This window comes from Heptranchias perlo, chromosome 28 (assembly GCF_035084215.1).
Source record: "Heptranchias perlo isolate sHepPer1 chromosome 28, sHepPer1.hap1, whole genome shotgun sequence".
Classification (NCBI taxonomy): Eukaryota; Metazoa; Chordata; class Chondrichthyes; order Hexanchiformes; family Hexanchidae; genus Heptranchias; species Heptranchias perlo.
The window spans coordinates 25,338,892-25,356,808 of NC_090352.1; the positions used below are offsets into that span (position 1 = coordinate 25,338,892).

The 17,917-nt window shown below is 39.7% G+C and overlaps 1 protein-coding gene across 1 annotated transcript in view; it reads right to left on the reverse strand.

Annotated features, from left to right (window-relative positions):
• phf12b (PHD finger protein 12b) overlaps positions 1 to 15,996 on the reverse strand; it is a 76,142-nt gene extending 60,146 nt beyond the window's left edge. The window contains exons 1-2 of the mRNA XM_068008239.1: positions 15,366 to 15,996; positions 14,855 to 15,036 (exon numbers count right to left, since the gene is read on the reverse strand). Of these exons, the coding sequence (XP_067864340.1) occupies positions 14,855 to 15,036; positions 15,366 to 15,431 (248 nt within the window). The 5' untranslated portion in view covers positions 15,432 to 15,996. The remainder of the gene's footprint in view (positions 1 to 14,854; positions 15,037 to 15,365) is intronic.
• Positions 15,997 to 17,917: the final 1,921 nt, after the last annotated feature.

The window sequence follows — 17,917 nt, forward strand, 5'->3', positions numbered from 1 at the left end:
TGAGATCTACACTGAAAATTTCTTCAATCTTGCCTGTAACTTTTTGATGTCTGTCATCTATGAAATCTACTGGCCTTGCAATCCATGAGAAATGTGTGTAAATTCTCCCACCCCAAAGTAAAAACTTCATGGACCCTAACTTTTAAATCCATGTTTTAGTAGTTTTAAAAAATACATATAATTGAACAAAAATGTTAGGTGCTCATTCAGTCTTATCTTGGCATATCAAAAGATACAACATTTTCACACGGCTATATCGGTACTGCTATACAATGTACGCACGTGCAGAATTTTTATTTCTTCCGTAATTAGTGGGCAGTATGGAAGAAACTAAGGAGCACTTTGAAACTAGTAAGCATGCAGAGGAACACATCATGAACTTGGGAGCTCAGCAGCAAACACTGTGAGGCATGCTAGTTAGTAGTGAATCTTGAATGTGCCACCATCAACTGTAATTTGGAGGATTTAGAATGACATACTTTTCCATTTAAAACAAGACAGTTCATTTGCTAGGAAGTGTCACGGCTGGAATTAATACAACACCATGATCAGAGATCTGCTTCGACAGGCCAGAGAGATCCTGACTGCTTTCTCAGTCACTTTTCCAGCAATAAGTACACTTGGTGGGGGAAGGGGGAAGTGCTGATTATTTTTCATCAATGAGCTTAGCAGTGCATTCAGCTGGGCGGTTCTATTTTTAATGGGGTGGAAGCAAACAAAAGGAAACATTAATGAAGAATGGATTTCTACACTTTTAATAAATAATATCCCAAACTACGGTGCTCGGCAGTACAGCCTTTCCGAATGTCAGCCTACCATTTCCAAAATAGGACTTGACAGTTAAACAAACTGGAATTTCAAATTCCATTAAACTTAAACAATTTCAAGTTTACAGAATTTCAACCTTTGTGAACTTACACAAAGCCACCACTGAACGAATACAGCTTACGGTCTCTTATTTTTAATCTTAATTCTAAATTTTAATCTTATCATTTTTAAACCACCGTAGTCCCAGTTGCATGGGAGAACATTTTAATTTTTACTCTCTACTAGATTTGGTGGGGAGGGAGGGGGGGGGGGGGGGGGGGGGAGGCAGCAGGAAGCAGAAGGTTGACCCTGTCAATTTCACTCTTCCCTATATACACTTGCTCAAGTCATCATGACATAATGAAAACAGCAAACAGCTCAAAATGCAAAGGTTCGTCAACTCTGAAATTTATTCCCAATTTAGATCTTCATCTATCCATCACTTAATTGAATAATTTTGGCTTCCAACAGTGAACAATTGAATAGAAAGAATACGGTCTAAGCTTTAATATAGACTACATTTGTAACTTTTGGAATTTCTGAAGATGAAAATACTAAATCATGACAAAGCATAAATATTTAGTGATAACAGTTTGTAAAAAATATTTTTTTTATTCATTCAGGTCTCGAGGTCTAATTTCCTGCAATTCAAAAGCTTAGTACAAAAACAAAATTATATGGAAATTTAATAGTATGACTATACTGATGAAGTTAAGGGCCTCCAAAAATAACCGCTGTACAAGCAAACCAGTTACCAGTTTCATAGCAACTTTTTAATGCCATAAAAATACATTTATCGATAAAAGGTAGTCAAGCAGTAATGAGTTACAATTTATAACCCATTAGTTGGCTGATATGATAAATCACATGACAGAAGTAGTATCTCACACATTAGATGATATAAGGTTAAATATTTTAATGTTGTTTGCATTTGAAGTGTTTATATTGATTCTAGTGAGGTAACGCAGAAGATGTTGCTGCAAGCAGAATGAACATCAACTCTGTTACTTGTGCATGCACAAGCAAGTTCAAAAGGGGAGGGAATACTAAAATATCAGTGACAATAAAGAGAAAAATAAACTTGCATTTATATCGCGTCTTTCACGGTCTCAGGACGTCCCAAAGCGCTTTACAACCAATACTTTAAGTGTAGTCATTGTTGTAATGCAGCCAATTTACACAAAATAATACAGAAGAAACATTGACCATGAGCAACACCTTAAGAGATATACCAGTATATATTCTTTTAAAAAGCATTATTTAGGCTTGACTGTTCTATGTCAAAAGGGCAGCAGTTGGTCAAAAGTAGTGTATTTTTCTTCAACTGTATTATACTCTGGGTAAAATGATCTCCAAGCACCACTCTCTCCTGTTTATAATTCTGCTTGGTTCCAGTGGGTATAGCTGCAGAGACCCGTTCAGGGGGCAGGACTAGGATAGCATCCTTATTTATCTATGCTACATTTACAGACTGCAGAATTCAGAATCATGAGGCATTGCTGTTGTACAGGTACACGGGGTAGCAATTTAGTAGTTGTAGGGTTGCTTCTAAAAAAAAAATGAAGCTTTAGGTACCCATACATCATTTCCAGCAGGACACAGTGTGTCACATCATCCTACAATGGGGGGGGGGGGGGGGGGGTTTAAAAGGAGGAAATAATTTGAGGGTCATCTTGATGAATTTACATGAGAATTAGCTCCCATGTTTACTTTACAGGAACAGGTGACCTTAAACAGGAAATCTGTAGACCCACATTTTTGTGGGGCTATAATATGACTGGCTCCTGAAACCTTGCGTATAAAACCACATTTAGATAATGGTCATCAAGTGGCCAAAGAATACTGAAACAGGCAAGTCCACGGCATATGGTGGGTGGTCAGGATCTAACTATGGGGTCCAGTGCTGACAGAGGTAAATGAAACAATAGTTGGGCCCAACTTGGATTAGCCGCTCTTTCCTTTATTTAAATTTCAGCAATCCTGGATTATTCCACGTTTATCTCTGAACACAATAAAATTATTTTTAGTACAAGCTCTTGGAATCCTTAGCACATTTATTAAGGAATTCCATCACATCTTTCTCATTTGGCATCACAATCTAGAAACCCCGATTCATAAATGAAGTTTCAGTTATCAAGATTGCACTACAAGTTACCATAGCTTCCTTTTCAGAAATCAGAGTACATTGCAAACACAAACAACAGAGAAAGTAGTTTATAAAGAACGGCCTTTTTCAGTATTCGATTTTCTGGTTCCAAAAAAAACACAAATGTATGCATCAGAGACAAACCCTGCAGCACTTGAAGGATTGTGACAAGTTCAATTGTATTTTTTTTTTAAATGGTAGAGTTGTAGCAAGCAATTGTGATGTTCGAGGGAAAAAGTAAGAGCTTCAGTTAAAAGTGGCAACCTTGGGTGGAAGGCAGAGAAATAAAGAGTTTCCTTGAAAAGGGAAAGTGGGAGCATCTGCTCTGAGGACAGGTGATGGGAAACACCCATCTGTCTTTATGGACAGAACTTGATTCTCCTGATTTTATTGATCAGTAAAATCAGAAACCACCACCTGGGCTCCATTTGAGCCGCTCAGTAATTTATGTTGCCCGAATCCCAGTGAAACAGAATGAGTTATGCCAGCTTAAAAGCAGCTGAGCATACATTAGAATCAACCCTCAATTTGAAGTTTAGCCAACCCATTAAATACAAGCTGTTGATAACACATTTTCACGTTACAGTAGTGAAATTAGGACAATATGGCAAGTTTAGTTGTGAAATATCCCGTCCCTATATTTGTTCATGATTGTAACCTTAGAGGAATACATCCTCACTACACTTACAGCTCCTGTAAGTCAATAGTTTTTTTGAGCCCCATTCAGCAGATATTTGGAGAGCTGTTAAAATACACAGCATTCAGCTTATTAGCAGTTAACACAAATGTTTAATATAAATTAAGACTACACAAGTTGACCAGCTTCAGTTTTTCTAACCACCTGCTATAAGCCATTACATCATCCACACAATTTAACTCTGTTTTAAGCATTGTCTGCTATTGGAACTGGTTGCCTCAATGCTGTTAAGCATACTTCCAACAATATGAAAATGTACAGAGTACCTTTAAGCAGAATCTTAAAAAAAATCTTAAGGTTCCACATATACTAAGCATAATAAAACAGTCAATTTAACTGAAATAGAAATAAATAAAATTATAAATAAAGCAACTTTAACAGAAATCGATAGAATCCCATGTCATACCTTTACACAGTGCACTGTAGACAATTGAGAATGGCATTAGCAGATTTACGAGAAGGTTGCCTTTCTGCCAACCTTATGGTGTAGAGCAAGGGTTTCCAAATGGCAAACCAGAGTCTGGTTTTAGACCACTAAGCCATCTTATCCAGACTACGCAGGACTGTGAGGAGTTATGACAGGCTTATATTACATTTTTCTCCCACTCGCGGAAATGTCTTTTGTTTGTTACTTGTCCAATTCCCTTATACCTAAACTTTACATAACAGCACAGGAAATCCAGAAATTGCCCGTGACGTTGTCCAGAGTTATAATAACTTTCATATATGCAAAAGGCTTCAGAAACTCACTAAAATCACCCAGCGCCCAGAGACTGCAACTCCATTAGTTGACATAGCAAAATTGAATAGGAAATGTCGACAGAAAATCATGATCAAAAATTGTAAAAGGAAGTATGGTTTGTGAACAGGAAGTGAACATCCTATGCAAGGTTTTGAATATCTATAATGATGTCAAAAATGATTTTTTTTTTCAAAAGGAGGCCATGCCCAACAGCCTCTGAAAAAACTCTAATTATGTTTTTCCCTTCTTCTACATCTCCTTGCACGATACACTGACCAAGAGGATGGACAAGCAATATGTTCCCCAAGTTCCACTGCTTTCAAATTGTCGACTAGTTGCTGAAAAACGCTGTCCGCTGGGAAGTTCCTAGTCTCCAATCAATGTAGCCAACATTATCACTTGACAATATTAGTCACAAACCCAGAACAATGAAGCACCAATCGCTCGAACAGGTAAATTCAATTGGGTAGATAGTTACTGGACAGTAACACAGATATAGTTATCAACATGGCTTACATTTCCATGCTCAACACTTCATCTGATTTGACACAGGTTGTTCAGACAGTGAAATCTAAAAAAATAAATCCTACATTTGATCAGTATTGCTCCCAAATGTAATGTTGCAACATGCTCTATATAATTCTTTCACAATGATTCTAAAATGATCAAATCACAGAACATTTCCATTCATCATGAAGGACTGTGGGGTGACAAGACTAGTATTTAGTCACAGATGTGTTCACACAGCACCAATACCAGGTTCTATAGAAACCTGGCACACAGAAACTTACTGCTTTTATATTTGTTGTAACTTCTATGATTCTATAGGCAATTGGGACTAGCTTAGTGGTATAAACTGGGCGACATGGACATGTTGGGCCGAAGGGCCTGTTTCCATGTTGTAACTTCTATATAGGTTTAAGACTGGCAGTATGAGAATACAACCATTAATTTTTTGCAATTTCGAGCTGCTTTTACTCTCAGTACTGAATATAAATGGAAATAACCAGGAAGCTATTGACATTAAGCAAGAAGAGATGTTCCCAGAATTTTACTACCTTGCAGCAGATCTCAATATGGTTCATCACAAAAATCAATCAATTCAGGAACTAAAATAACAGCTTAAAACATAAACCAATCAGCAGCAAACTTTTCCAAGTCAATAACTTTTAATCTATAGATCACACAAACATGGAATCAATAGGTGCAAAACACTGATGTGATCTTTAGATAACATTTGGGTAATAGTCCAATGTGAAAAACGCATGGCAAAAGTTAATGGAGTGTGGAGGATGAGGGTCCAGCCAGGAAAGCATTGGAATTGTCACGTCTGGAGGTGACACAGGCATCAATGAGGATTTTGGTAGCTGATGGGCAGAGGCAGCGGCAGAGATAAGCGACAATACGGAAGTGGAAGTAGGTGGTCTTTGTGACATTGAATGTTCTTCCAAGCCGGTGTTTTCAATCATTGAAAGGTGCAAAAATAAGAAACGTAATTGTTTATGGTAATGACCCATTTCTCTTTTTACATGATTTGTACTCAGTCTAGATTGGCTTTGGACTACATACTGCTAAAAAGACTCATGACCAAATATGTTTTTTTACATTAACACCTCAAAGAAAATAAATATATTCTCAGTAAGAAAAACTTATTTCTATCATAGCTGTAACGTGTTCAAAGATTACCAGGTGATGAAAATCATAAAAAAAAACATAATAAACTAAAAGTCATCATGGTGAATATAAACTTTAAGAACTTTCTGTATCTTTAAAGAAAAGTAAATTTCATCATAATTATTTCAGTATGTGGTTATCTGGCTTCTGGAACCTAGAATCATAGAAATGTTACAGCACAGAAGGAGGCCATTCAGCCCATCGAGTCCACGCCGGCTCTATGCAAGAGCAATCCAGCTAATCTCACTCCCCCACCCTATCCGCGTAACCCTACAAATTTTTACCTTTCAAGTACTTATCCAATTCCCTTTTGAAGGCCATGATTGAATCTGCCTCCACCACCCCCTCGGGGAGTGCATTCCAGATCCTAACCACTCGCTGTGTAAAAATGTTTTAGCTCCCAATGTTTCAGAGTTATGTTGCATCCTAAGTCTTGGGACACTTGACTAACGGAAACCTAGTTATGCCAACATGAAAAATACTTGATTTGCGACAAACTTTTTATTAAGCGCAGAATATATATTTTGTAATCCATTTTCTCCCCTCCTACTGAGGGCACTGTCTCTCAATGGGACACAGGGCCACCAGTGACAGTAATTTTCCAGCACTGATTAAGCTTTTTTTGTACACACTTACACCAGGACTATTTAACCTGTTATCCTCTGCAACATATAATCCACAATCCCTGACAAACCAGCCCTCAAAGCCCAGGTAATAGAGTCCTTTTGTGCTTATGTTTCTTATTTTGTGGGCCTGTAGGTTGGGAAAGTGGTGTTTTCAGCATTGTTCCATCATTAGTGGACAAGTTGTAAATCAGATCAGCAAGCTTATAGTATCGACAATTTGCAATGCATGCAAGTTAATGGGAACATGGATTTAAACTTTATAAGTGGCCTCCAATAGTCCACAGCACAGATCCATGAGGCCAACAAAAAAAAATATTAGAAATTCATGGCCTAGATAATAGCTGCTTTTATGCTGGACTTAATGTGGTGCTAGCACCACTAGAGGGTCCTCTTGGCAGGTGGCCTTAGCAAACCTTGCAAGTTTACTCTGGGGATGCAACAAGACGCTCAATATAAAAGCAGCTAAAGGCAGGCTATAATATAAAGGAGAGAGGTTGGAAAGAGGCAAAGTGAAGGAAGAAAAAGACAGGAGAAAATATGGACTTGAAAAATCTCTAGGCCGGGTTGAAGGGTGTGGGAAATGAGACCAATTGCAGCACCCTTACCATTTCAGCAAACTTAGAAATCAGATCTGAAACCTTAGTAATCTACACAGCTCAGTAACAGTGCATTTACTCTCAAAGCAATGGGGAGGGAGAAACACTAAGTGCCAATCGAGATCAGTAAATTTGTTAGGTGTTCTGCAAGTGTAGAAAAACGAAAGCACCTAAATTAAATTAACAGTTAGCTTGCTTTAGGTATCGAGTAAAAATCTAATTTCCTTTAGTTCTGAATCTAATGCATGCCAACATTCATAAATTATTCAATTTTGATCATGTGTTTCAGAATCCTACTTAAAAAGGGTAGTTAACTAAATAAATAAGACTTTTTTGACAAACATGCTCGTATCTGCTCAAGCTATTAAATTGCATCAAGAATTATAATTTTTAAAAAAACAGGCCAAATATGAATTATTTCTCTAATCCAGCAGGTTTGTTCAATGCATGTTCAATGAATCGGTGTCAAAGTAAACATTTTCCTTTAAAACAAGCATTTTACTAATTGGCTGTCTTTAATTGAAATGTACTACACAACAGCAACAACTTGCATTTATATAGCACCTTTAAAGTGGTAAAATGCCCCAAGGCACTTCACAGGAGCATTAGCAAACAACATCTGACATCGAGCCACATAAGGAAATATTAGGACAGGTGATCAAAAGATTGGTCAAAGAGGTAGGTTTTAAGAAGCGTCTTAAAGGAGGAGAGAGAGGTAGAGAGGCGGAGAGGTTTAGGGAGGGAATTCCAGAGCTTAGGGCCTAGGCAGTTGAAGGCACGGCCGCCAACGGTGGAGTGATTAAAATCTGGGATACACAACAGGAACGAATTGGAGGAGCGCAGAGATCGCGGAGGGTTGTTGGGCTGGAAGAGGTTAGAGAAAGGTGAAGTCATGGAGAGATTTGAAAACAAGGATGAGAATTTTAAATTCGAGGCGCTCTCGGACCGGGAGCCAATGTAGGTCAGTGAGCACAGGGATGATGGGTGAACGGGGCTTGGTGCGAGTTAGGATACGGGCAGCAGTTTTGGATGAGCTCAAGTTTATGGAGAGTGGAAGATGGGAAGCCGGCCAGGAAAGCATTGGAAGTCAAGTCTGGAGATAACAAAGGCATGGATGAGTGTTTCAGCAGGGGCAGAGACCGTCAATGTTACAGACATGGAAGTAGGCGGTCTTGGTGATGGGAGTGGATATGTGGTCAGAAGCTCCTCTCAGGGTCAAATAGGATGCCAAGGTTGCAAACAGTCTGGTTCAGTCTCAGGCAGTGGCCAGGGAGAGGGATGGAGTCGGTGGCTAGGGAACAGAGTTTGTAACAGGGACTGAAGACAACGGCTTCGGTCTTCTCAATATTTAGTTGGAGGAAATTTCTGGGCAGAGGGGCAAAGTTTCTTTTTTTCTGCATTACAAGTCATAAAGTTAGCTAACAAACCAAGACGCATTACCTAGGTTCATGCGACAGTCCAGTGACACCATAATCATTTTTTTTGGCCAAATACAAAAAGTACCTCTTGCCAAATAAAGTCAGTGCGGAGTATTCAAATGAACTGAGCGCGTCAGATTAGCCCTGTTCATTTTAACTTCAAACTTAAAAAACAAGAATAGCCAGTATAATCAAGGAACCTAAAACCAGCAGCTGCATTTTCCAATAAATGACTTTAAATCATGCTGATAATTAAGGCAGATACCGATGTAGTGCTTATTTTCTTAAACTCCAATAATGCTAATGCAAAAGAAACTAAGGATCAATCTCTCAAACACCAACTAAACTTACCAAACTCTATCTAACTTTAAGAAATACAGAGGCAAAAAGCTTTCAACGGTAGAATATAACGTACTATTGTGTTCAATGAAAACAGAACTATTCTGCATTGTTTTTCCTCTGTTGAGTTCTATAGTACTCTATTTGAAAAATGGGTGAATGAGAACACACAAGAGCACAAACATTATGTTTTTTCCTACAGTCTTCAAAAATAATCTAGTAAAACGTCAAGTTACATGATCCAATATATCTTTAGCTATTAAATATTTAGCCAAATAATACTTTTTAAAAAGCCTCAACAAATGTGGCATTACTTTCAAGTGTTGGAAAACCTCTATTAATGGTCCACAAAATATTATTTTCTGAAGATTTTTAAAAATCCTCAAACAATGGCCCGAAATAATTCAGTTTAAAATATCATCGAAACCTATCCCATTCACAACTGAAAAGATACAAATGGCAAAACACAAAGTAATTTCACAACACAATTAACTGTCTTCACCATCTTAGTCATGGTCACAATGACCTCTGTTATAGTCACCACCTTTGTGGCATTACCTGAAATTATCAAACTGTGAACTTGACTGAGGGATAAATGTTAATGGTGTCCGAATAAACATGCAGACTTCTGAATTTATACAAGCTATATCCTTAATAAGCAGGGTCTTTCAATCCCGTTTAGTTTTATAATGTCTGCACATTTGTGCTAGCATTGTCAAAGATGTTTCTGGGTTTTGTCTTATCATTTTAACAACCCTGTTCTATAATGCAGAACTAGCTACAATGCATCAATTACACATTATGGTACTACAGGTTATATGGGGACCATTATATGTTAACTCTCGAGTACTAAATGAGCTTTGGCTTTCAAATTACATAATTAACCTTTTATAAAATCAATCTTTTATAAAATAAGAGAAAAATACACAGAAAGTGAGTCAGCGTCTGAAGAGAAAAAGTAGCCTTCAGACAGATTCCTTTGTGTGATGAGGTGTCACAGCTAAAATGTTAACCATTTTCTCTTGCTAGTTGACCTGCAGTACTTTTTCTTCAGGGGGTAATTCTGCAAGAGGAGGGTCTCAGCACAGTGCCTTGCTGGTGGTGACTGCGGGTCAGAAACATAGGGGCTATAACTGGGCCTGACTCCACTACCACATTCATCACTATAGAGGCTCTATGCTGGGAACCTTGCAAAATTATCTCTCCTCTGTGCTTTTCAGCATTTCTTTTTATCACAACTTTTGCAAAATCTCTGCACAAAATATATTAGTTTCCAAAGGCAAAGGTTTAAAATGGAAGTGAAGAAAGCTACAGAATCAATAAGAACATTTGTTTATTCCAAGGGTATTAAGACTTAAACATCTGGTTACCTAATTAATTTTGATACAGAAACAAGACTGCAGTCCTCAAAGCAATCAGATTGCAGTCTTGAAAAAAAATCACTGCTCCCATTGCGTTGCTGATGCTTACTGGAAAATTTGTCAATTAGTAGGTGTTATTACTAAACAAAAATCGATAAAACTGTCAGTTGCACAGAATATCTTTCCCAAACATTTCAACTGGCACCTTTCCTCAAAAGAACTTCTCAACTAAAATTACCACTAAGGTTTCAAAAGATCATTCTCCCTGCTAATGTAATAATTGAAGGTGCTCTACACCACTCAAAAATACCAACTGTGGAAATTAAAGAACAGATCAACTTCTGCAACTACTATTAGCAAAACACTAGTTTTATTAAAGTTGAGGGGAGCCCTGTAGGTATATATAATCTTTACACTTTTCTTCCGCAGTACTCTAGGATTGCCAAAATTAATCTCTAGCTTCCAACAAACTTCAACAGGAGCAATGAAAGACAGCAAGGAGAAATGTATCAGCCAAGAGTACAGAATGCCAAATTTTCCAAACATTAAATCACTGAGCTCAAAGTTTACTCTGTGCTCTCAAGAGGGCGTATCTTGTGCCATAAAAAATGTTCACTCTCATTAAACAGGTAGAATTTAAGAATCAAAATCTTTACAATCCCACATCGAGCTAAGTATGTACTTAGAAAATTGTACAGTATAGGCTAACGTTTCTGGAATGACTTGACAATGCTTTGAGAATCACCTGTGGGCTTATTCATCTACCAAAGGAATACCTGAAATCTTGTGTGGTCATGTAAAAGGGATACAGGCTATTCTTAAACCCCAACATACAAATATGTGTCTCCAGCAAATTTTGGCACAGCATCTCATATCTTCCTGTTTGAACCTGCAAGCTTTGAAATTGCACAGGGAGAGCCTGCAAATGGTAAAACTCATTCAAGAACATTTGCTATAGCAAGACTCCTGCCATCCAAAATTATAGCCCCTATAATGCGCAGCCTGATACATTCATATACAGCTATACTATTAGCTGTAATTCCAAATGTCCAGTTAAGACCACATTTTTTTAAACAAGGGTAATACCCCATATGTATGATCTTAATTCCATCCTAATGTGCTACTTTAACTGCATTTTTCTTTTAGTACAAATGTAAGGATCAACCACAGGTTTAAACAAATGAAAAGATTCAAAATTATAAAAGAAAATCAAAAAGACAGGATTGGCCATTTTGTCCACTGAAGCTCAATTAAAAAGACACAACTCATGCTGAAGCAGACTATATACAGTGGTTTGGCTTTAAAATACAGGTACAGCATCACACAAAGCGGATGAGACAGACACACAATAAACCTCCTCCTCCAGGACTACTGACAGAAGCAAAGCAATAGATGACATCTGATACAAACCAATTTTATGGGCTTAATCAGTTGTATCCATTTTAAACAAGAATAAACAATGCCCTTTAAAAATTCATGATGCAATATTAGAGAATGTGACCTGATAAAAGTGAATTCTAGAACTTGGAAAAATCCCACTTATGAAGATTCCCCCAATGAGCACGTTAACATTAAGTGAAAGCAGCATAATGTTGCTGGTACTGAACAGTTACTAACACTTTTGGAGCACCATCACCACAAGAACTTGCAGCAGTTCAAGATGGCCCACCACCACCTTCTCTGAGCAACTTGTGATGGGCAATAAATGCAACCTTTGCCCACAATCAGAACAATTTTTTCACATCTACGTGCTCCAATCCAGTTAGATTTCAATCTTACAGTACAAAAATCCATAATTAAATGGAGGCAATTATGACAAAGCCACTGTATTTGTTTTTTGAAAAAGTCATATTTAAGATTTACTGCATCTGCCAGTTAGCACACTTTATTACAGTATATGCCAGTTGACAGGGTTCCACAAAGAGCATTTTATCTGGAGTCTTAAAAACGTAAAACTGACCATATCCCCTGCAGCAAGAAGCTTTCTGCAACTTCCTGAATTCAAAAACAATTGCGAGTTTCATGCTCAATTAGACTGAAAACTTCAAAAATAACTCATACAAATTTATGCAAAAGCTAACATCTTACAAAACAACCACAGAATAGGTTAGGAATTTACCACTGATGAAAAGTGCCCTATAATGATGCTTCCACTGACTCATTAAAATGGCCACAGACTTTTGGTTTACAACTGAACATACAATCCATACAGAAGAGATTCCGCTTCTTGATATCTGCCACATTCCCCTACTTATTACAAAAAGAACAAAAATTCTTGAATTCTAATCCTGTGCCAACATTTGCAATTGATGAAATGCCACTATTCTGCATGACATTAATTTGTTCATACTATCCAAAGTTTACTTGCCCAATCAGCATGGAGAGGAAGCAGGAAAGTGAATATCGTAAAGACAATAATGATCACGGTTGGTTAAAAGGGAAAGTGGAAATTGATAGGTAAAATTTTGGTTTAGTTCAATCTTTATTACCGAACCAAAATGAGATGGTTTAATAGAGTATTATTCAGGGCTCATATTGAAACTATTCTACTTGAAAAAAAGCTGCTCTACTTACATACTAGCCATAAAAATCACAAGCATAGGTAAAACCCTCTAAAGTTAAATTTTCTACATCATTAATACCAAAATATAAACATACGGTTTCTGGTGCTCAGTTAAAATTGCTTTTATGAGCTAAGGACATTGTTAATAGAAACATGATCACAAAATCCTAACTATTTATTTACAGTCTAATTAAGGGTCTACAATGTCAAATGGACGTTGCTCAAAAATCTCCAGATTTCAGAAAATACTATAAATCAATACAAATCTCACAAATTTGAGGACATAACTTATATGGTTATGAATAATGTAGCATGCTTTATCTGGTGAAATAAAACACAAGAATTCTAAAATTCAACATTGTCAAATGCTTCAAGTGTATTCCTGTGCAAACCATTGATTTGGATAAATTGGCAGATAAAACTAGATAATAGTATGGGTGACAAGAATTTAAGTCATTTATGTATGCAAGATAAAGCCATGAACTAATGCCTTTTCCACCGGAGAGACTCTAGGAATCTACCAGATCAGTTTAACAAAAAAGGAGGGGGGAGATGTGATAGATTATTCAGACACCAAACTGATTGAACTGAAGATATATCCTTGTACCCAAACTTAAAGTTCCACATACCAGTATGCCTAGCAAAAGTATCACTTGTTCCGCTTGATGTAGATAAATATTTTGAACAAAAGGCACAAGTTAATATTTTAAGAATAAGCCAATGTTGGATCTTTATACTGACCATCCAAGTACCACAAATATATTTAAAAGTAAAAAAAGGTTTTAAAAACTCGATCAGTGCCAAAAAAGATTTAAGATGTGCTTACATTACCAGGCAGAATGGAATGCCTTTCATGAAATGCCAAGGTAATAAGCTCCACAACCCAGAAGGATAATATGAGCACTTTCAGGAGGAAAGATTCTTTTTTAAAATCGGAATCTTGAAAAAGCTATCTCAATAAACGAAAAATAACGTCCCAGGGCTGCCTCAGAACTCCCTCACTTCTTTCCAAAATCAACAAGGACGTTGCCAACTCAGTCCAAATCTGACACTAACTCCCTGAACCGAGAAGTCAACTAAAATGGCGCTGCGAATCGAAAATATAATTTAAACGGAGGTCGCCATGTTGCGTATTTGCAAACACACAAAGTGGAGGAAAGGAAGGCATCCGCCTCGGGTGCAGAGAATGGTGTTCAGGGACCAGGCCTGTGAACACAACAGGAAGCGGCCTCGGAGTACAAACAAGGCCATGAAGAAGAAAAACATAGACACGAGTGTTTAGTCAATAATACCCCTCTCCTCCCCCCCCCCCCCACACACACACAACCTGTCCGCGTGAGCCCCTGTTTGCAAAGTCAAGGGAGGGGGTGTGGGGAAAAAGATGGCTCGGTAACAGCCTAGGCCTGAGCCGAGTGACAGCAGGACCTCGCTTAATTAACGGGGCGACACGTTTAAGCATTTACAGTTTCCTTCACCTATCTAAAGTTCAGATTAGAGGCTCCGGGCCTCGCTCAGTTCCCAGTTAGAGGAGGGAGCAGGTCAGGACTAGAGGTTTAACCTCAGCTTACTGCTGTACAGAAAGCAGCCACTATAAAGACACACAAGCAACGACCCTGGTCCGTACTCTGCGTGCAAGCCTTGGAAATCACATTTAAACATTAAACCCGTCGGTAGCAAGGCTGCAGGGAAGGTCTGGAAGCACCAGCAATGGGCTGCTAGTATGGGAAGCCAACAGGAAGAGAAGAATAAACAGACCGTTGCACCGGGTTTCACTGGATAACCCCACCACCGGATGGGGCAATGAAAACCCCCGACCAAAAGGCTCCTCTCTGGGAGAGGGGACGGTAGGACAGCAAGGGAAGGCCGCGGCTGCAGAATAACTGACCAGCACTGAAGGTGGAAGGCGGCCGGGCAGTGATCGCAGCAGAGCAGGTCTCCTCCCTCCTTGCAGCTATCGCAGGTGTCGTGGTTGGTGGCCCGGCCGCTCCGCCGCGGCTCCTTCTCCAGCTTCTTCGCCTTCTTGTCGCTCTCCTCACTCTTCGGAGGGGCCAGCAACGCTTGGATTTTCTGCATCAAAAAGAAAAACAGGAGAGAGGGAGAGAGGAAGGGGGGAGGGAAAAGAGAAAAAAAAATAAGAAAGCGGCTCAATGCGAATATTTAGGTGAATCTGCGGCCCATTATTTATCCAAGATTAAATTGAAACGTTTATTAATTTCCCCAAGCCACGTTCAATAACCGAGATGATGTGCATATTTCCAGAATGTATAACAAAAGGACGAATGAAAATAAAGGAAAGATCGAGGCCATTTGTTCTGAGGAGGGTTTTTGCACCTTTTAATTTAAACCTGGCCTGCAGATTTGTTTCGGCGCGATCAGGGACAACGAGCAAATCTCACCTCCATCAACCCTCCAGAGGTATCCAAGTCGTAGACAATCGTCTTCGTCTCCATTTTATCCCACATTCAATACCGCCGCTTTTTTTTACGTGAAGAGGCAGCAGCAGCAGCAGCTCGGTGATGGAGGAAGCCCCCCGAGCCGTCACGAACACCCACAGAATCCGTCACGGAGAAGGGCACAATCCGCTTCTCTTCGCCAACCGAAGAAAGAAAGACAAATGTTTTTTTTAAAAAAAAATTCCACAATAATCCCAGTCGTTCGCATTCAACGGGGTCCACCAGCAGCAGCAGCAGCGGCGGCGGCGGCGGCGGCGAAGCCAGGCCTCGGCCGGGGCCTAACCGACATGAAGCCTTCCCTGGGCGACAATAATATTCGTGTCGAACCGCTCGGTTTCCATCCGTGCGAAAAAAAACCCCAGAGACACAACCATCAAGCAGATAATCCCGTGGCTGGACGGAGGGTCGGGAGGTGCAGGCCGCGGGTGGCAGGCGGTATCTTCCCCGGGTGTTGGAGCTGCCTGAAGCCCGCCAGCGCATACACAAACACTCGGAGCCCAGGCTTCTCGCTTTACATTTTTTTCTGCCTCCAACTTGGCGCAAACTTTCCACACACATCACACGTACTGCGCAAGCGCCACAAGGGGAAAGAGGAAAAAAAAAGACCAGCTGCGCACGCGCGCGAGAGAATTCTTGCCAAGTCCCGACCGTGCATGCGCAAGGAAAAGGCCAAGATTTGATATTAATGCGCATGCTCCGGGTAGTTGTGATCGGCATCTGCTGCTGCGCATTCTCGCCTGGATCGCTACGGGTTTGAACGGCGCATGCGTTGGATGGCTGAGCTGATGCGAGCGTGACGTCAGACCCAACTCTAACCCGTAAGATCATCGCCGGAGAGCACAGCCAATCATTCGTTTTCTCGGCTCGCGAGCCTCGATACTGCCCCCTTTGGTCGGACAGGGGAGGACAACCTTGTAACTCCGCATGTGCACTGTGCCGAAAAATCTCATTCACTGCGCATGCTTCGTCTCTATACTGCCCCCTTTGTTCGGACAGGGAAGAACAGCCTTCTTACTCCACATGCGCACTGTGCCGAAAAATACTCACTGACCGCGCATGCTTCATATCAACCGCGCGTTGCGAGGAATGACGTTTTGCTTCCTGAAGTGCGCGGGTTTCTGGGAGTTGTAGTAAATGTTACAAAAGTGAGTTGGGTGCGAGGATTGCACATTAATGTCCAAATAATGCAAACTGGAGCTGTTGGAGAATTGTTGTGGATCGTTATGCTAGAAAGGGTTCTTTGCATTTATTGGTCCTAATCGGTTTTGTCGATATGCAACATTATTTTTTTGCTGTTTCTGTGTTGACTCGCGAAGGCAAACATGGGGTTTCAGAAATGTGCCGATTACTTTGTGAAATTCACTTTTGGACTTTAATTTGGAGGTTTGCTAATTAAGTTCTTTGATGTGGAGATGCCGGTGATGGACTGGGGTGGACAAATGTAAGGAATCTTACAACACCAATTTATTTTATTTTAAAATCACAAGCTTTCCCTCATTCACCTGACGAAGGGGATAATCTCTGAAAGCTTGTGATTTTAAAATAAATTTGTTGGGACTATAACCTGGTGTTGTAAGATTCCTTAATTAAATTCTTTGATATGGTGTATGGACATAGTAATTTTAAAGACATTATGAATATCCTCATTACATACTAAATACAACAAAGGCTGGGTATCTGCAGTGGAAAATGCCAGAAGTCATTGAGGTTTTTTTTTATGTTTCATGTTTTTCTCCACTAAATTAGTCAAGCAGCAAGAGCATAGTTTTGAAAATACACCAGATATCCAGCCACTGTTACTGAAAGCTAACTCTGTTTACAATGATAACTTATATTTATATAGCACCTTTAACATAGAAAAACGTCCGTCCCAAGGTATTTCACATGACACTGAGCCAAAGAAGGAGATACTAGGAGGGGTGACCAAAAGTTTGGTCAAAGTGTATTAAGCAGGATCTTAAAGGAGGAAAGAGGTAGAAAGGTTTAGGGCAAAGGGAGTGGGGAAGGCATAAGAAGCTGGAGCTGGAGGAACGCAGAATTTTTGGAGGGTTGTAGGAGGTTACGGAGTTTGGGGGGGGGGGAGGGGGGTGTGAGGGATGGAAGGATTTGAATGAGAGGGTTTGATTTTTAAATTTGAGGCGTTGGTGGACCGGAAGCCAACATAGGACAGGGAACATGGGTGATGGGTGAGCGGGACTTGATGTTTGCTCGTTTACGGGCAGCAGAGCATAATCTTATAAAGGGTGGAGGATGGGAGGCAGGCCAGGAAAGTGTGGGAATAGTCGACTCTGGAGGTAACTAAAGCAAAGATGAGGGTTTCAGCAGCAAATGGGCTGACTTGGGAGGAGACATATGATGTTACGGTGGTGGAAGTTGGCGGTCTTTATTTCAAAAATGATATGGCATTGGAAGCTTAGCTCGGTCAAGTAAGATGTCAGCGTACATTTGGAACTTGATGTCATGTCTGTGGATGATGTTGCCAAGTGGCAGCATGT